The sequence below is a fragment of the Cnephaeus nilssonii genome (assembly GCF_951640355.1).
Source record: "Cnephaeus nilssonii genome assembly, chromosome: 11".
Lineage (NCBI taxonomy): Eukaryota > Metazoa > Chordata > Mammalia > Chiroptera > Vespertilionidae > Cnephaeus > Cnephaeus nilssonii.
The window spans coordinates 59,324,534-59,345,743 of record NC_137082.1 but is presented as its reverse complement, the minus strand read 5'-3'; the positions used below and the strand labels follow the sequence as shown (position 1 = coordinate 59,345,743).

The window sequence follows — 21,210 nt, the reverse complement described above, 5'->3', positions numbered from 1 at the left end:
CTGCCCATTGCCCCTGAACTCAGCCTAGCCTCCTACCCCTACCAAAAACAACCTCTCTTGATAGCCAAGAGCCATATTTTTGTAATGCTGTCTTTTTACATGTAGCACATAGTAGGTGTTCAATAAATACAAATAATTATAGCTAAATAGTAGGTACAAATAATTATGCCTTGATTTAGCATTCTAAACTAGGATAGAAATCAGAGTGCATCTGTTCATGTATTTTCAAAAACGTTTAAGTGGCTGAGTTAACCAGAGTAACATTTTAAAGAACTCTATTGAAGCTCTCCCTCTAACTTCAGCAAGCATCGATTATCCCTTTAACGCCAAACAGTCGGAGTGCCCTGAGCCCGTGCATTCTACCAGAGCTGGAAACACGGAGTTCTGTTCCAAAGGCTTCCTCTTCTTGATGGTTGGGTGGTTTTGTTGTTGTAGAGACAAGCTGAATGCATTTGTATGAGGTTGCTTGCTAGCGATTTATGGCGTAGTTCTTACCCACCTTTTGGTTGACTCTTCTCTGTTCACAAAGAGACATACTGAATTCAGGAGTTTGCTTTCCGGCATTGACCTACTAAAGTAGCAGTTTGCACATGAGGTGAGAATCAGCATCTAAGATGCGGGCAAGACAAGGTCGATGACCTCTGAGTGGTTTGAAGCCCTTTCTTTTCCAGCTGCATCCACAAGGAGGAGAAGCGGGGTTGCAGTAGTGTCCCCTGCCCTTTAGGGCCACATTGAGCGATGCTGACATGGTCTTCCTCTTTCTTGGGGCCCTTGGTTTTTAAAACACTTTTTATATCCCTCCCATAAGGAATGCCCAAGTACATATCTCATACTTTGGCATTTCTTTTCTGAGAAATGGAGGTTTTGGCATTTTTTTTCTGAGTTATTTTTTCAAAGCAGAAGATAAGCAGCGGATCAAAGAGCAGTTTAATAGATGTGGTGCATTTTGTTTTTAAGAGCATGGAAATACTTCTTTTCTTCAGCCACTGGTTCTTTTGCCCCAAGGATGAAAAGATTACAGTGATAAAAGGCAGAGACCTACTTTCTGAATATAGGCATTCCCCATGTTACCGATGAGTCATTTTTCCAAAAGTGCATTTGTCAGTGGTTGTTTGGAATTTTGGGTTCTTTGCCATGGAAGAGTTTGTTAAAAATTATGGTTAGGTTTCCAGGCTAGTCCAGCAACTATATTCAATCTATATTATAAAAACAAATTCATAACTATTACTAACTATTACAGTTGTGAGACTCGAGAACAGGAAGCCACATGGATAGTCTAAGGTACAAATCTTTGGATGAGTATATAGTGCTTTGTACTTCCTTCCTGAGTCCCTCATCTATCTTGACCTGCATATTTCTCTGGGTGCTAGTGTCCACAGGCTATGCTAAGTCATACTTTTATGCTTATAATTAGACTTTCTGACTTCCCAAAATGTATTCCTTGCTCTAAATTGATTATCTTCTCTCAAATAAAGTCACCATTTTCTTAATTTTGTTCATCTAACTTGGTAATAGTAGGAAAGCAATCTGATTGAATTAATTGTATTTTTGGTGCAAAGGATTAATAACCCCAAATCCTTTCATGCTATTTGCATTGAAATTAAACTATCTTGTAACTCAGATCAAATGCAGGTTGTTGTACGTACTTCCGTTTTATTTTCATTTAACATATTTTACAAGTAAGGTACTGATATAGGCTATAGGAATAAAAGTGTAAGTAAATAATGATGCATATCATCATACAGGGAAACAGTATTTAACACCAATAAACACGATATAAAGTGTCATAATAATGAATTTCAAAAGAGGATTTTTTGAAAGCATCAAATCTTACGCATTACTGGAGAGAGGCAGGTAAATTGATAACAATATTGAAAAACAGTGATGCATTATCATCTAAAGATTGCACATTGTCCATCATAGTAATTCCGCATATAATTATATATTGAGAAACGGTCACACATATGCACCAAGAAATGTTCAAAAATATCCAAAATAGCAAGAAATTGGAAACAACACAAATATCTATGGACAGAAGAATGGATAAATTATGATATATTCACAAAGTAAGATAATACAGCCACAAAAATGAATCAACGATAGCTTTAAACCAACCACATGGATGAATCTTAATACTATTAATCAAAAAAGAAAGTTCCAGAAGATTGAATGATGTAATACCATTTTCATAAGGCTAAAAACCATGCAAAACTTTTAAGGAATACCTATGTGGTGGACTGAATGGCAGGTGCAACAATATGGGCAATATTTTCATTGTCAGGTGATAGGTTTACAAGTGTTCAATTTATGCTCTGCTTCCCAGCTTACACATACACCTTTATATGTATGAAATTATTGCATACTAAAAACATGTTATGCACATTTTTAAGCGATCATCTCAGTTTTGAGGAAACACGAAAGAGGGAACAGTTAGTTCTGACGGGGATGGCTTACCCTGGGTTCTCCCAGACTTGAAGGAAAAGTAGGGCTTTGGGGCTCAGACCGATGTTGAATGATGGAAAGTGGAGAGGGAGAGAGGGGGGAAAAGAGAGGGAGAGGAAAGTGGGCTTGAGACAGAGCCACTTGGGTGGGCTGGGTGGGAGCTGAAGGTGTAAAGCTGAAGTGGGAGAGGTGAGGGAAGGCATGTGTCATAGTATTTCTATGCCAGGCAGCCAGGAGACTGTGATGCCAATAACTCCCCCTAGGAACCCACTAGATTAATAGAAGTAATCCTGTTATTTGCACATTTTTTATATTTCCTACAACTTTTGTGATATCCTACTATGTTTGTACAGTTTTGGTAATATTATTATACTTAAAATCCTTTTATTCCTATAATATTAATATTTATTGCATGTAATATTATTATATGTAAGATCATTTTTTGAATAATTGGTGTTTATTGCAACATTATCATATTTAAAATAGTTTTTCTTGAGATATTAATGTTTATTGCATGTAACATTATTATATTTAAGATAATTTTTCTTGAAATATTAAGGTTTGTTGCATGTAACATTATTATATTTAAAATCGTTTTTCTTGAAGTAAAAAAAAAAACTGAAAAAAAGAAAAAAAAAAAAAAGAACCCACTAGATTACCAAGAGACAACATCTGGGATAGAAAGAGAAGAAGCCACAGATGGAAGTGGGGGGGGGGGGGGCGTAGAGTGGGGAGGGGGGTTGGGGGGCAGGGAGGAAACCCAGGTAAAGAAAACCACTTGAAGGAGGACGTGAGAGCAGAAGGGGAGGAGAACTAGTGGGCACAGAACTAGGACTTCCCAGGCAGAGGGTTTTCAGCAAAGTTGTACTAGAGGCTAGTTCTGTCTCTGCCAGCAATTTATTTGGCACAGGTTTGCTGTGGGAATTACAATTTCACAAGCCAATAGCATGTAGGATATTATCTCTTAATAAGCCAATAAAGAAATAACAAATGACAGATTAATCACACTATTGTTCCAGGCAAGGGGAGATAGGAAGAATAAAGTCCAAATTTAACAGAGGTGTACCTTTTCTTACGAGTGTGGCTTCTTGGGAGAGATGGCTTGTCCAACCATGAGCTGACTTCCAGCTGCCAGTGAAAAAGACAGCCCCCTGTTGCGAGAGCATGATGCCAGGGAGAGGAAGGGGCCAGTGATTCTAGACAAACCTTAAAGACAAAGGCGTTTACAGATGCCACATCTATCGAGTTACCAGGTCCAATGTCAGGGTGGGGGTTTCAACCCAGTCATCAATGGATAGAAGATTCTGCTTTTAATATATTCATGAATTACCACATCCTTCTTCACTGTAAATGCATTTCCTCTCTTGCTATCTCTCTCTCTCTCTCTCTCTCTCTCTCTCTCTCTCTCTCTCTCTCTCTCAAAATCTCTTTTTGTATGTATATACATCCGAGTTACCTGAAAGTTAGCAGCTTTTGAATGGCCTATTGTAATAGGAAGAAAGGAGAAAAAGGACAGCCACCCACTGAGGGGTTCTATTCATGAAGCATTCTCATCCGAGGGCTGGAGAAAGCTTTTTTCTCCTTTACCACATCTCTGCAATAGGTAACCTTAAGAAATAACAAGATCAAGGCACACAGGGCAGGCCAGTGACTCATCCAAGCCAAAGCAGGTTCGAAAAAGACAGACTGTCTCTGTGTAATCACAGTTCCTCTCCTTGTCCCACACCCCTCAGAAACAAACACACAAGAACAAGCACCTTTTTGCAATGCTTCAATTAGACACACTGAGAAGTTTAATTCCGTGACTTTTTTCCCTCCCTCAGATGTCATTAGCATTTTTAAATGATAAGCCAGGGACTTGATGTTTCATCTTCTCAGTCTCGATGGAAGGTTCTAAGGCCTTATCAGTCCCTTCAGTCGTGCTGTCCCTGGAGAATGTACTTTGATAACGTTTTTTGCTGTGACTAGCCTTGTCCCCTGGCTAAATTCCGTAGCCCCGCTTCACACACATTCCTGTGCTTTGACATGTCTTAGACCTGTCTTTTCTCACTGATGTTACTAACACACAATCATTTTCTTGTTATTAAAATCATAATCACGCTTTCAATGCTACTTGTTCCTCGAAACTGAAGGTGGATGGGCAGGGGGAGATTAGCCAAAGAATTTATATGCATAACCCATAGATACAGTCAAAAGTGTGGTGAAGCCCTTGCTGGTTTGGCTCAGTGGATAGAGCATTGGACTGCGGACTGGAAGGTCCCAGGTTCGATTCCAGTCAGGGGCACATACTCGGTTGTGGGCTGGATCCCCAGTAGGGAGTGTGCAGGAGGCAGCCAATCAATGATACTCTCTCATCATTGATGTTTCTATCTCTCTCTCCCTCTCCCTTCCTATCTGAAATCAATAAGAAATATATATATTTTTCAAAGTGTGGTGAAGGCCTTGGGGGGGTGGGGCGGGTGGAGGGGGTAAATGGGGAAAAAGGGGAGAGAGACATCTGTAATACTTTCAACAGTAAAGATAAATTAAAAAATAAAGTTACAATTCCTAAATTTTATCATCATGGTGCATGAATGTTAACTCCATCACTTCCTGCCTTTAGCTTCTGGGTGAAGAGAGAAATGAGGTTTTTTCCCTAGGAGGGAGGAGAGTACAGAGGGGACTTGAGAATGAATAGTTTGCAACAGCTTCTGAGGGGAGAGGTACAAGGGAGCCCACAGAGAGAGCAGAGAGGGTTTGCCAGCACACAGGAGGGCCTCACTGAGCTTAGAAAAGGCCATTTTTACTAGGAGCTTCATTTCCTCCCACCCCACGCAGCAGCATCCCCAGAGTAAGAGCTGCATGAGCCCAGACCCTAATCTGGCTTCATTGGAATGTGGGCACCAGTATTGGGAGATAAAAGGAAGCTCATCTATAAACATTTCCCACTTTCAAATTAGCCATCAAGTTGGCCTTTAAAGGTAAGCTCAGTACAGACACTGCATCTGTCCATGTAGGAGAAATTACTCTTTTTGAAAACAACCTTGAGATTCATTATAGTGTGATGGAGCTTTAGGATGGAGATTTATGAGTTCATTTTTTTGTATAATGAATCATTATAAGGTGCAAAAGGAAGCTGGGCAATGAATGATTCTGTATAACTGTCACACACCGAGAAAGGGACTGTAACTGCAGCCTCCTGCGCATGGGGCACAGCCTCATGTTGCTCTTAGACAAAGACCAGAAACTTTCACACGGCCACGGGGTCTGCTCCTGCTTCCTGGTCTCCTACTTCCTCTGCAGCCTCCTCTTGTGTCATTTGCCCTCTGGACACAGCAGTCCTCAAACATGTCAGTCTCGGGACCTCTATACATTCTGAAAAACTATTGAAGACAGCAAAGTGCTTTGGTTTATGTGTTGTATCTGCTGATATTTAATGCATCAGAAATTACAGCTGAGAATGTCTTAATGCATATTTTGGTTTCCTTAAAAATAACAATAAAAGTCCATTCCATGTTAACATATTTTTATGAAAGTTAACTATGTTTTCCAAAACAAAAATAATTTAGGGGAAAAAGTGGCATCACAAATCTATTTAATGTCTGCTTTAATAGAAGAGAGTGGATTCTTACATCTGCTTCTGCATTAGAAACTGAGGGTAATACATCATACATCATGTAGCTTCTAGAAACTTCCACTGTACACTCGTAAGAGAATGACAGTGAAAAAGCAAATAATGTGCTAGTATAACTAAGAAATGTTTTAACCTCACAGGTCTCCTAGAAGAGTTTTAGGGACCTCCTAGGGTCCTGGATTGCACTTTAAGAACAAGTATCACATGATCTCATGCATATGTGAAATCTAAGTAGCAAAATAAACTGATTAACAGAGTGGATCCAGAGATATGGAAGCATGGAACAGAGTAGGGAATCTGGGAGGGAAGGTGGGGGAGGATTGGTGGGGGAGAGGTAATTAACCAAGAACCTTGTATGCATATATGCATGGCCCATGGACACAGACAATGGGGCGGTGAGGACCTGGGAGGGGGGGTGGAGGGGAGCAGAAGAGGTCAATGGGGGTAAAAAGGGGACACATGTAATACTTTCAACAATAAAGAATTTTTTTTAAAAAAAAAAGAACCACCTACTTTAGACTCATGAGCCTTCATTTGCTTGGAATAAGTTAGTCAATAGGGTGAATAACGGGGATAGCGGCAGATTGGGTGAAAGTGAACTTGCGGCTGCAGCATATCCTATCTTATTTGAACATTAATTGAGCATTCCTGCCAGAGGCAGACAATTAGGGACATTTCAAAGCCCACCCTGAATTTACACTGCTTTGTATTTACACTGTTTTTAAGTGTCATTTCATTTTATATTTAACAAATGAAAAAACCATATGAGAAAATCAGTATATCTATTTTACTCCCTTTTCTTTCAGGGAAATAGATGTTTAGTGGCTTACTCAAGGTTACCCAGTTCCTTAAGACCACTGAACCCACACCTTCTTTTCCCTAAGTCCTTCCCCTATGTAAGTTGTCTGCCCTCATTGGGAGGTCAACCCATGTGCATAGAGTTCCCGTCAGAGAAATAGTGAGGAGAAGGTGATTGAAAGAGATACTTAAAGTTACTTCCATTATAGTGACTCATACATTCACCAATGAATTTCCTTTTCTGATCTTTAGCAAATAAAAATAGTTAACTGTATTCTTTGGCCATACAATTAAAGTTTGCATGTCTACAATGGGAAGACAATTTACCATTCGTTATCAGGACTTGAGAGGGTAGATAAACTTTTAAAATACCCAATGGACAATAAGAAGAACTTGCATGGGCACTTTTCAAGGGGTCCATGGACTTGGATAGAACAGGAGAGGGCAGTGTCCCTGCACTCTTTGAGGCATAGACCGAGTATAGACAGCCTGGCTCATCTCTGGTCTTTGTAGGCATATCTGTCATTTCTTCCAATGCCTTTTAAGCAACGGCTCTCATTGTACCAAACTTCTTGAATTTCTGCTAGGCTGCTTTCTATTCTATTACAAATTAAAGTCTTTTGACACTTTATCTTGAGTATTGACTTACCCTCTCACTCATTCTTTCCTTTGAAGACTAGATCTATACAAGTTGCCAGATAGTTCCTAGAACCATTCTGATAGTAGCTTTTTTTGTTTTTAATTGTAGTAAAATACACATGAAATTTACCATCTTAACCATTTTTTAAGTGTGCAGTTCAGCAGTGTTTTATCTACATTCACATCACGCAACCAACATCCAGAACTCTCTTTATCTTCCCATTGAATAACAACTCCCAATTCCCTTCTCCCCCAAACTCCTAGCAATCCACCACTCTACTCTATCTCTGTGAATTTAATTACTCTAGGTACCTCATATAAGTGGGATCATACAGCATTTGTCCTTTTGTGACTTGCCTACTTAGCATAATGTCCTTAAGGTTCATTTGGTCCTTCCTCTGAAGAATTCAAATTCCATGTTGCGGCATGTGTCAGAACTTCATTCCTTTTTAAGGTTGAATAATATTCCATTGTGTGTATAGACCACACTTTTTTTTAATCCATCAGTGGACATTTGGGTTGCTACCACTTTTTGGCTATTGTGTACGATGTTGCTATGAACAAATACCTTGCTGAGACCCTTCCTGATTTCAATTCTCTTGACAGTAGCTTTTGATGGAACAAATTAGTAGTGTACAGATATAAGGCACTATATGTGGCTTACCTGTGTTTTCTCTTATTTGCAACAGCTAAGTGAAAACGTTAATGAAAGATTTATTTGGATCTCCATGAATTATCTACTTTCTATGGCAACTGTCTCCTTAACCCAAGGTGTCTAGGCAGAGGGGCAAATTCTAGAAAGGGGGCAACTATTATTATCATGTTTTGTATGGGGGTAAGTTTCCACCAGTTGTTGAATTGTTTCTAAACTACTTTGTTCTCTCTCTTTTTGCACACCCTCTATGTCTCACTGCCTCTTGGAACATGGAACATGGAACATGGACCTGCCCATCATCTGGGAAAATGTTATCTCTGGGCGTTGGGACATGGATAATGTGGGTGAGTCCTGAAATAAATGTTTAAGCTGCGAATTTCTCTATTTGTTTGTGAAAGAAGAAAATTGCCAAATGACATTGGTTGATGGGAAAGTCTCTTGGGCATCCCAGTGCCTGTGTGCACACACCTCATGTGCCTTTGTTGCGGTTGGTCCTCCTGTGTTAGAGAGAAAGTCCTGAGGTGTACTATTAGCAGCACCCAGCCACCAATGAAACAACGATGAATCAGGGTGAATGACAAAATTACATTTAAACTGTTGCTGTTTGTTTTCTTTCCCTCTTTTGAATTTATATGATCTCTAATAGTAGTTCTACATTACAAAGTAATTAGAAAATATCCCGCATAGCTTGAAACTGAATTTTCCAAGGCTCTTGTTGGGTTGTTTCTATAAATCACATGCCACAAATATTCATAGCTGCATTTGTGGCAGATAAAATGTATTTATTTTTGTGATGTTGGCAATGATTCTAATATAAATCCATTGGAAATGGTGCATTGTTGATGGATTTGTGTTAAATTAGTCATGAATCCTGACATGAGAGCTTCCCATTTCAATTGGTCCTTAGTAGATGTTTTCAAAACTCAAGGTAGCAAACTATTAAATCTCAAACTCTAACTCTGCTCTCCCAAAGCTGAGCAATAATGATGTTCCAGAGCACTCCGCTGGGCATGCCTGCAGCAGGACCAGGGCTGGGAGACAGGTGATGTCTGCTGGGGGTTTCTTGCTATGGAATGGGGACTAGAAAGCATGGAGGTTTTGAATACAAAAATTAGATTTTTAAGTACTTTTTTCTAGTTCTCAAGCATGTGGGAAGCAGCATTCTAAGAAAAGCCTTTGATTAGCATGATATTATAGAAGAGGCTGGCTCTGTATCATCTCCGCATTTCTTAAAGCATTTTGCAGGGCTGATGACCGGAAAAAAAAAGAAATCTGTTGAGGTATCCCTCTGAAGGAAAGTCTTTGTCTCAATTATCAGTTCCACTTCTATCCTGAGTCACTCTTGTCTAAATAAATTTCAAACTGCCATGTCACTGTCTTAGCCAGCTGAGTGGCAGGATTTCACTTGCTGGGAGCAAATACATTTGTTGCTGCAATCTGTTATTTCTGAAATTTCTAAAATTATATTGAAAGTTAGCGTGAAATTTGGCATCGATGTTTGTAAGATTTTCTATTCTGGTGTAATAGAATAGAAAATCTTTGGAATCTTTATCTTACGATTTACTTGTCCTTAAATATCCTTAGGAATATGTGTCATTTGAGTTTAATCTGTTGAGCTGTGAGTTGTTGATTTGATACAATTACCACCTAATCAGCTGTTTTGCTTATTGGGTTATGGGATGATTCTTCAGTTCCACAAATAAAATCTCCTTTCAGGATTCACATTGAGTGTTTTCCTCTGTGTATCTCTTCAGGTCTTTTCATCTCCCTCCTGCCATAAACGATAACCAACTGAACAATCATCCTTAGCACCTCATTTTCCCCTCCAGTAATAATCAGTAGCCAGAATCTACTTCTTTTAAATTGGTCATGAGCCAAATCTTGTGAATTATCCTTTTGTCTGGGACTTTGGAAGCCTTCCAAAGATAACACTTTATTTGTGAGATGCTCAGAAAACTTCAGAAATCTCTGATCCTAATAGTAGCCAAGAGCAAGCAAGGTGTTTTACTGCTATTTTTCAACCAAGCTTGTGTTTGTCCTCTTCAGCCTCTCTCTCTCTCTCCTTCTCTTCCTAAGGCCTTCTTCTACTGAGGAATCTTTTGACTTGGGGGTCATTTGGTTTTCTTGTTTTTTGTTTCATTTATAAGAAGGATGATAGGCTGGCTCTGCAGCCTAAAGAGTCACTGGTTTGGCCAATAGGTATCATTTTCTTAAAAAAAAAAATAGTGGTGGATTTGTCACACTGACATGATTCATTTCTGTAACGTGCACGATCACAGATTATCACCCTCACACTCGGCATTACCCTCAGGTGATTCCTTTCTCCCAGGTCCTGGGTTATGGGCTTTACATGAGTCTCACTTAATTTTCATAGCAACCTCATGTTACAGGAACTTCTTATTATCTAATTTTATGAATGAGTAAACTAAAGTACAGCTTAATCTGCCTAGGGTCATTTACATAAAATATTTCCACAAGACACATTTCCCTTTAACCAGTTTAATGTACTTTTTGACTCTTCTGTACCTCCAAACACGGAATTTTGGTGCCTCTCAGATAGTACTTGGTCTTGTACAACTAAATTTGTCTTTATCTGGCAGTTTTGTAAAACTCTTTCATGAATCAAAAGTGCTAATCATGACACGGCGTGAAAGGGGTGAAAGAGAAGATAGCAGAAGACATGTTAGTGGGGTGGTTTGCCTTGTGAGAATATTTCTGTTTTTAGAGACGTTGATATATATATATTTTTTAAATCTGGCAGTATGGTCATATTTGAATAGAACTATAGTAGTAGTTTTGGAAGAAAAAATCAAAAAGAAGCTGACTTTTTCCCAAATTTAGATAAACCCTTGTACCTACAAATTCCATTTGGATTTTCAACTCTTGTTTCTGAGTGTTATTAAGCCCCTAAATCTGATCACAAATATTCCTCTAATAGTTAATTTTCTGCTTTATTAGTCAGGGTAATAGGCCCTTCCCCAAATCAGAGGGACATAGGAAACAGAAGGTTGTCTTGATCAGCTAGCCAGCCTTTCTTGACTCTTTCAAGGTACTCCATTGACAAGTGTGGAGATTACTGGAGCCGATCTCCAGAAGTGTTTGGCCAGAATGCTGATATTTCCAATCGCCAAAGATAGTCAGACCCCATCATATCTTATTTGAGTTTGTTACAGCTAAATCTTCTTTTTATCTTCATTCCATCCTCCATCTATAAATCTGAACATGCCTCTCTCTTGCTTTAAACACCCAGTGGCTCCATGTTGCTTCTAGTAGTGCTTCTCCACCAAAGTATTGCAATAGCCCAGCGAGTACTAGTCATCTGTGTGGTTGTCACAAGCAAAGTGTTACTAATAATAAATCAGGTATTGAAGTTTTAAAATTACTTACGTTTTTAAAGTAATATAGACTGGATTCAAGTTTACTTCAATGAAATACTGTTTACCTTCACTTTTATTCCGTATTATCTCTTGTGTGTGTGTGAGAGAGAGAGAGAGAGAGAAGGGACCAGGGATTGTTTAAAATCATCAGCTTTGCTTAACTGTCCCATTGCCTGCTGGTTCTTGGTATACAGCTAATAATTCTGCTTATCAACAGTTCCTGTAGTGTTTGTGAGTGGTGGTTTTAGTAATTAACTTTACTCATGTAATTTTACTCACAGATAATTTTTAGGTAAGAAGGAAGGTAAGGATAGAGGAAGAAAGCTCCAACATTTATATTGTATATAATGGTGCTATGAACATTCTTACCCCTAATAACAAATATTTATGACTAGAGGCCTGGTGCACGAAATTCGTGCATGGGGGTGTGTGTCCCTCAGCCCAGCCTGCACCCTCTCCAATCTGGGGCTGCTGGCTCCCAACTCCTCGACTGCCTGCCTTCCTGATCACCCCCTAACCACTCCCCTGCCAGCCTGATTGATGCCTAACTGCTCCCCTGCCAGCCTGATTGCCCCTAACTGCCCTCCCCTGCAGGCCTGGTCACCCCTAACTGCCCTCTCCTGCAGGCCTGGTCACCCCTAACTGCCCTCCCCTTCAGGCCTGGTCCCCCCCAACTGCTCTCCCCTGCAGGCCTCAGTCCCACCCCCCCAAATGCCCTTCCCTGCAGGCCTGGTCGCCCCCAACTTCCCTCCTCTGCCGGCCTGGTCACCACTAACTGCCCTCCCCTGCAGGCTTGATCGCCCCCAACTGCCCTCCATTGCAGGCTGGTCCCTCCCAACTGCCCTCCCCTGCTGGCCTGATCACCCACAACTGCCCTCCCTTGCAGGCCTGGTCCCTCCCAACTGCCCTCCCTGCTGGCCATCTTGTGGCAACCATCTTGTGTCCACATGGGGGCAGCCATCTTTGACCATATAGGGACAGCCATCTTGTGTGTTGGAGTGATGGTCAATTTGCATATTACTCTTTTATTAGATAGGATAGAGGCCTGGTGCATGGGTGGGGGCCGGCTGGTTTGCCCTGAAGGGTATCCTGGATCAGGGTGGGGATTTCCTTGGGGCGTGGGGCGGCCTAGGCGAGGGACCGGTGGTGGTTTGCAGCCTGCCACACCCCCCGGTGACCCAAGCAGAGGCCCTGGTATCTGGGATTTATTTATCTTCTATAATTGAGACTTTGTAGCCTCGAATGGAGGCCCAGGCAGGCCAAGAAGCTTGGCTTCCTCAATTGCCAGGGAAACCCAAGCTTCCTGCTCGCTCCTTGGCCGCAGCCATCTTGGTTGGGTTAATTTGCATACTCACTCCTGATTGGCTCATGGGCATGGATTGTGGGCATAGCAGAGGTATGGTCAATTTGCATGTTTCTCTTTTATTAGATAGGATTACCAGATGAACAGCAAAATGATGACAAAAACAAAACTTGCAAGAAGATATGTCATATTTATAAAGGTTAAATCTGAACATTTCACTTATTTCAATAACAGCAAATAACATATTTACTCTTCAATAGTCCATGTTTATTTGCTTTTTTAATATTACCTGTGTGATGGAGGTCTGATTAAAAAAAAACCCACAAGATTATTTTTCAAAATAATATATTTTGAAAAATATTATGTGCTGGGGATTTCTCTTATTAAAATGACATGTTCCATGTATTTACATGTTTATATAAAGGTATTGTCCATACCATGCTCACCCTCCCAAAACATCTGGGCCACTTTTTGCTTTATTTTTCCAAAGAGTTTTGGTAGAGGTGAGGAGTTGGAAAAATCTGGAAGTATAGGTTGCATGGAACAGTCATGTGTCTTATGTCTCTGTCTAAAAAAAATCAAGAACAAAACTTACTAGGATGACCCGTAAGTTTTTCCTTCAGCCTATCACTGCCTATTTCGCTTTTGACCCTGCCCTTTTCTCCTGTGTCACTTCAGCTCTGCTCATTGCTGTGGCCTGCCTTTAGCATCTCAGGAACTCTCATGTACCCGTGATTTTTCTCATCTTCTTCCTTCTACCTCCAACTCTTTAACTTGTCTTTATCTACTAACACCTGCTTGTCTTTTACGCACAGCTCCTCCAAGAAGCCTGTCTTGACAACCTTCCTCTCCCCACCCTTGTGGATATAAGAGTCTGCTGGGCTCCTACAGCACCCTGCGTGTGTCTCTCCCACAATCCTTTGCATACTGTAAGGGAATGGTGGGTTTGCCTGTATACCCCCCACCCTGCTGTTCTTTTTTTCAAATTGGAAAGAACTGGAACTTCATCCTTTAATAATTTCTTTATGCCTAATGCCAAACATTTGGTAGGCTAACACAGTTTGTTTCTTGACTGTGAAATGGACATCGGCAGCCAAGGTGTTTGTAAGCAAGTGTTCTTGGGACCACGCCAAGGAAGAAAGCAGGACAAGGCAGAGGGAGAAGTTGGGCTGGATTGTGGTCCCCACAAAGGCCTCAGCTCACCCTATCAGGAGCCCTGGAGCTGGGAGGATTTTAAGGTTGTTTCTAATTAGAGCAAGGGCTCTACACATACATGAGTCATTTGGGATGCGGGCTAGCCTGGAAGGAGGTCGGACCTGGGCAAGGCAGCCTTCTTCAGTGGAGGCAGTCCTCTCAGGGGGCTTAGGGCGGAGGGGAGTCTGCTGGCAGCACTTCTGGCAGCTGGAGGATTAGAAACCCTTCATTTTGTGAGGGTGTCTGGGCAATATATCATCATGCCCACCCTACAGGCACATACATTTTGTTTTGTGAAATTAACTGCAGAAGAGCAAATGCCCATGAATTTAGGAAATTGGGGATAAGAGGAGGAAATGAAACACATGGACAATTTCTATCTGCTCTATTAATAGAAATGGTTTTAATAAAATGGATTTCTGTCTGAGAAAGGAGATATGATGCTGAAAGATCCCATAAGCGTTAAGCCTTCCAACCCTAAAAGCAGCAAATGCATTGTTTGTAACTATTCCAAATACTTAAACTTCTGCTACTCATGCTGTAAATGTTTATCAAATACCCAAAAGGTACACAGCACTATAGTAGCTGGTGTAGGACAAAGAAAAAAACAAGATGAAGTCATATATCAAGGAGATTTCAAACCATTGGTAGATGAGGACATTTAAACAATTGCTCCTAATACAAAGCAGAGGACACTTCGGAATGAGATGTCTTATGAGCTGAGCTTTGAACCTCCAGAGACTTGAGTTTTGACTCTTCCAGGAATTGTTAGCTTTTACTTTTCTGCCTGAAATAATCCTCATTCAGCTTTTATAGCTTCTGTAACCACTGACCTCTGTATTGGCAGGAGGGGCACTCTTATCAAAATGTACAGCTGCCATTGAAATCAGAACCATAACTCTCCCTTCCCTAGTCCACTCCCAGGCTCTAAAAATGAATGACCCTCGTGCCTCTCAGGTTGGATTCCTGTAGAGGAGCAAAGTCCCCAAACACAGGACTGTCTTGGAATTCCAGGCTGGGCTTACCTTCCACAGGTCTTGCCTTCACCCTCAAGGCCCCTGTGGGCCCTCGACCCCTCTCTGTGAGTCTGAGCCCTGTACCGGTTAGAGGTGGACCTCAACCCATTTCTACAGTGTCTGAAAGAAAGGGCCTCTGTTCACCTTCCTTTCCTTGAAAGAGGGCTCCCACTTTTTTTAAAACGACTTCTGTATATGTAGTTTCTTTGTTTTCCCTACCTTATCTTTAATTCTAAGGTAATGAGAGTACTGATGACTAAGACAGTATCTCTCTCTCTCTCTCTCTCAAAGGTTTAGTAAAAAAGGGGAAAAAATTAAGCTTACTAAATTACAATAGCAAAGTTCTATAATATGCTTATGAGGCAGCGTTGATGATAAGGAAGTGGTTAAACATTACTTGGCTTTGAAAGAAATTGTTCTCAGGACCAATACTGAGTGTCAGCGAAATAAAAAACAATTGATTCATCAAGTTCTTTCCTCCCTGGCATATCAAGAATGCGACTATTAGCTGGAGAAAGTTATTCTAAAATCTATTTTAGCCTGTAGCTTTCTTTATCAACCATTTCCCGGTCAGTGCTAAAATTCTATATTTAAAATTTTAAAACATCAGTTACCCATTCTCCTCTTCTGACTATTCTGAAGTTGTTATCCTAGAGAGAAAGAGAGGAGGACAGAAGGACTGTGTAAATATGTCAAGTCTGTGTTGATCCTTAACATCTCTTCCTTTGAGTCATGCTGGAAGTCGATGTGAGGTACCTGGCTCACCTTTATCTTCTAGGGGACAATTTGAATCTAAGCTTTACTTTGTAAGAATCTGTTACCTTATTATTAATGCTGGCTACAGACTGGCAGGAGGGGTGGAGAAAGTGCAGTGTTTAGGAGGGGAAGTGTGTTAGTGTTTTTTATACTACAGGACATGTCACTAGCCTCCCCCTCCCCATTTGGAACACTAATTGAAAAACCGTATTAAACTGTAGCAGAAGGACAAACCCACTTTACCATCAACATGAGAACTGGGTATGAAAATATACAAAGTTTAATGACTAATTTTACGTGAAAACGTCTTGCTATCTTTTTAAGATAGTTTGCCCAATTCATCCAGCCTTTATTTTAGCCAATAAATGGCTTGACAACCCAAATTTCAGTTTCTCTTTAACAAATCACCTGTAATTAAAGAAGACTATCCACTCCTAAATGTTACTCTTTACTCCTAGTAGTTTACGTCTGTGTATCTCTTATGGTAGTAGAGTATGTGATAATTTGTATTTAGTAAATAGCCTGCAAAACAGAAATCAGTTTGCGTAAGGAAAATATAAAGTAAACATCAAAGAGCATTTGTTTTTTATAATTGTTTTGATTTAACAGGTACAATCCCCCAGTTAAGATTGGAACTGGATTCTTAGTATAGGCTGCCTTCCTGCCTATCTGACCCTGATTCAGCCAGTTTCTTGGACTTTCTTGGGAAGAATTCATGTGAGGTCAATGATTTGTACTTGTTCAAAGGTTACTCTGCCACATAATTCAGCTGTCAGCGGAAGTAGGTTTTGCCTGGTTCGAGATTTCATATAAATCTGGAGAGAGAGAGAGAAAAAAAAAAGAACGACTCCAGCACATTTTATTGCCCAGTAAACTGGCAGATCCATGTTGGCTATGTCAGCACAAGCAGTTCAGCATGGGCAAGGGTTCGCCTTGCTGCTTGCTAGTCTGAACTTTGCATTTTGAGCACGTAAAGTTGGAAAGCCAGCCCTGAGATAGCACCGGGGAAGCTGACCTAGCAACCGTGGAGGAGATAGTGGTGCTTTTATCCTGCAGCAGTGAGCAATCACCAAGTTTGGCGGGTTATCTCCCAAGTCTTATCTCCTCCAGCTAGAGTCCACCAGGAGGCTCAAGAGTACAGTCAGGGCCTATTTTTAACCGCAAGTCCTATGGACCCATAATTGAACATAGAGATATCCAGAAATGCATAATTAAGGCTTTCTATATTTCTGCGTCATGGAAAACCTCCAGGTTTGCCTGTATGTTGGGTGTTTTGCCTTCTGTTAGGGCTCTGGTCTTTAAAAGAGTCTTTTGTTTGTTTAGCATAGCAGTATATCATAACTGAAATGTCATGAAGTATCTGAGTAGCATGCCCACTTTAGCCAGATGAGATCATTAATATTGTTAAAATATCTTTGCAAGAAAAGGTTTTATCCCCCATGGGCTCAATACCTCCACCCCAAACGAAATGTAATGTTCCCATTGAATTCAGAACCTTGCAGCGTTACTGTAGCAACAGCTTTGCCATTAGTGCTTCTTGTAGTAAATGTTAATGGTCCTATCCACTGTCGTGGTTTCTTACTATTAGGAAGAAAAATTATTTTCTGGTGGTACTGTAGATTTTTAGGATACTTTTTTTTTTTTTTTTTTTTTTTTTTTTTAATGAAAGACTATAAGTGTCTTTCTGGTTTTGCTTTCAAATGTTTTTCCTTTCTTTTTCTTAATCACTCCAAATCTTGGACAAGGGGCTCCACCTAGTGTAAGTTTTGGGTTAGAAAAAATAGGATGGCTATCAGGGGAGGCAAAAATTAGCTGAATGTGCTCCTTTATGATAAGAATACAAAACAAAAGACAGTGAAATTTCATAAAATGCTTTTATGATTCAGGTGACTCATATAATGTGGGGACATAGAAATATTCTCATTCCCTCGTTTTCCACAAAGTCTTACTTTTATGCCTTTTTTTAAAAGGCAAAATTGCATTACTTATGTGTATAAATGCAGTTTTAGTTGTAAACATTTTCTTTGTCTGTGCTAAATGGATTTAGATCCAATTTTCTGGTGGTGTAACAAGACAGGAATGTTAAATGAAACATTTTGGGATGTCTTAACAGTGAGTAAACCTAGAGTTAGTGCCTGAAATTGCTTCTTTTTTTTTCTTTTTCTTTTCTTTTTTTTTTTTTTTTTGTAAATAGGAGCTTGACATTTGTATTTAATAATTTTCAAAATGTCATATAATTGCATTTTGGAGATGTTTGCATCCAGCTTTAAGATTCAGATTTTTTACTTAGCAACCACTAAATGAGGTTGCACTACTGTTGATAATGTAATTTTTTACAACTTTGAAATCACTGTGTGGTATTCAACTTCTTTATATTTTTTCCTAATAGAGGGGAATTTCCAGTGCTTATAGCTATTGCCACCGAGTTCTAAGAACAGGAGGTATATATGCCTCCGAAGGACTAAATACTAAACTGAAGTGACACACACAGGAAAATGACCTAACTTAATGATGACCTTAACCACCAAGAGTGCAGAGTTGAGAAATTCTCTTGAAAAAAGCGTCCCCTCATGCATTTGGATTATCCAACATGCAGCATTTGCCCTACAACTAGCATACTGTTGTTCCAATGGGAATAATACAGATTTGATCCATTTACTTCTCCTCACACTCTGTGAATTAGGGACTCTTGAGATCTATTTCAAAGAAGTAACTGAGGCTCAGGGACATTAAATGACTTATGCTGGTTGTGTCAGGATTGGAACTTAGGTCTGTGTCTCTCCATGATAATGTGCTTTTCCTCTGCATCAAATTACTGACTTATATCAAACTTACAAAGTCTTTTGTGACATCAGCTCTTCTTTACATTTTCAGTTAATCACCATTTTCATCCAAGACTCGGTGTGTGCTAGATTCCGAAGGAGTGGATGTTATTCGCGTCCTCAAGGAACTTCAGTGTAATGAAGAGGTGGAGCATTTCAGTCATATTTGCTAGGATCATACATTTTCTTGTACATTTAGTTCAGTGCTGAGTGTATGCTAGAGATAATAGGCACCATAGGAGATTGGATTTCTGAAAACATAGGGTCTTCTGTTCCACACCCCTTCTCCAGCAATGAGAACTTTCCTTCTGGAATGGAGGTGATACAATGAATCACAGGATTATTACCTAAAAGCAGGAGTTCTTAAACTTTTGGGGGTTGATACCCCTTTGCACTAAAAAAATTATTGAGGATCCACAAAGGGCTTTTGTTTGGGTAAGCTGTATCTAGTGACATTCACCAGTTTAGAAATCAAAGCTAATAATATTTTAAAATATGCATTAATTCATTTAAAAATAAATTACATATCTTTAAAAATAACCATATTTTCCAAAACAAAACAATTTAGTGAAAAGAGTAGCATTGTTTTATATTTTTTCCAGCATCCTTAATACCTGACTTACCAGAAGACAACTGGATTCTCATTTGCTTCTGCATTCAGTCTGTTACTATGCGTTGTTTTGGCTGAAGTATACTAAGAAAATCCAACTTCAGACAGAAATATCAATGGAAAGGGGAGTCCTCTTTTAATAGCCTTTTCAGACAATTATTTGGCCTTGCTGGCCTATAAGAGTTTTAAGGAACCCCCAGGTGTTCCTAGGCCTCACTTTGAGAACTGCTGGTTAAGTAAGATGAGTCTTAGTTTCAAATCTTAGTTCTTTCATTTTTCAGATGTAAAGTGCTGGGAAGTTACTTAACTTTTGGCACAACTGTTAGAAATATTAGAAACCATGTACTTGCAGAATCTGGTACATAGAAGGCACTCAAATAAATGGTTGTAATGCTGATGTGATGTCCATGATAAAATGCCCTGGTCTTGGGTGGTGTGGAGCCCGTATTCAGAAAAAGGATTCAGGCCCAGCTCAGAGGTATCTAGGGATAAAACCATGTGGAAGACGAAGATACTAATGAGAAGGCATGACTGATCTCACTCCTAGGTTATATGGCTTAGTCCATTCAGTCTTCTTTCCTTCCCAGCCCCATAGAATGAGACTGATTTGCAGGGTTTTCCCAACCTTACTAGATTTTGAATACACTACACTAAAGAACCAGTTATGGTGGTTATTATTGGAAGAAATGTAATAGAGATGAGGTTTTATATTTATAGTTAATGTGAAATTCATTGTTTAAAGTGTAATGAATAGTTGAAGTTTTATGTAAAATAAACAACACAAAGTGGGTCCCATTGGCTTGGAAAACGTAAGAAAACAAAAATTCTAGGAAGGCTTTACAGATGCTTTTCAGCGGTTAATATATTGTGATGTTGAGTAAAGCACGTTTCATCTATAACATTCTATGCTTACTTTTTCTACAACACATTGGAACCAGTGCTGTCAGTCTGACATATGACAGACACTAAAGGGTATAGTGAGGATGAAACAGGACAATAGATGCCATTCCTAAGAGAGTGCCCTGAAGCCAAGTCATATTATAGGGACATGATGTTGCATTTTCTGAGTCAAAAAGGAGGTATGAGACAGGAGAGATCCAAGAAGCAGAAGGACCAAGGTATGAAAACCAAAAGGGGCTTAAGGAGGGTCTGGTGGTATCTGGGCTGGGGTGAGGTTAGGAACAAACAGTAGAATGAAGCTAGAACCCCTAGCAGTATGGGATGGGATAAGGCAAGAATGTGGAAGACTTTGGTGAAGCCAAATCTTTTGGATGTTTATCTGTGGTCTTGCTTAGTTGTAGGAAGAGCTGGGAGAATATATTTCAACATTTAAAAATATTTCAACATTTAAAAATATTTTTTTAAAACTCATTCAAAATGTTTTTGGAAAAATGTGTAATTATTAGGACACTATGAAAGTGACCCCATAAAAATAATCTTCTTATTGCATTGTCAGAAAGATGACATAATGTTTTGTTTCAAAAGAACATTTTAGCCACAGCAATAAAACTGCCACATGAGAGATTTATCATTTAAAGGAAGTAGAAAAAAACAAAAGTCTCAGCTCTCTGTGTGAGTAAAGTATTCCTTTCTCTCAGATCCTCAGTGGTATCCGGTAAAACTAGTTTGAATGTCTCTGGCTGAGGCACATTTTTGTGTCTGTGGTGGTCACCTACAAGTCTCAGAGACCCATATGTGGCCTGCCTAAGAGGACCCTGCTAGTGAGAGTATGGTTAGATCCCACGTCGTCAAGACAGCAGTATTACTTTAGGTAGATCACACCCCGATTCTGAATGTCTCAATCTACTGATTTATACCATGAAAAAATAAGATTAGATCAGTGGTTCTCAAAGTGTGGTCCATGGACCAGTAGCATCAACAACACCTGGAACAGGTTAGAAATATATTTCTGGACTCTATCTCAGACCTACTGAACCATAAACGGTAGCAGTGGGACCCACCTCTCAGTGTTCTGACATGCCCTT

The 21,210-nt window shown here is 39.9% G+C and overlaps 1 protein-coding gene across 10 annotated transcripts in view; it reads left to right on the top strand.

Annotated features, from left to right (window-relative positions):
* The first annotated feature begins 7,218 nt into the window (after window positions 1-7,218).
* Window positions 7,219-21,210, top strand: part of EPB41L3 (erythrocyte membrane protein band 4.1 like 3) — a 201,209-nt gene continuing 187,217 nt past the window's right edge. For 2 of the 10 annotated variants that reach the window (XM_079784356.1, XM_079784347.1), the window contains exon 1: window positions 7,228-8,491. In XM_079784356.1, the coding sequence (XP_079640482.1) occupies window positions 8,395-8,491 (97 nt within the window). In that variant the 5' untranslated portion in view covers window positions 7,228-8,394. Of the gene's footprint in view, window positions 8,492-21,210 lie in introns of all 10 variants that reach the window. The other 8 variants (XM_079784357.1, XM_079784350.1, XM_079784348.1 and 5 more) reach the window with 6 other exon arrangements.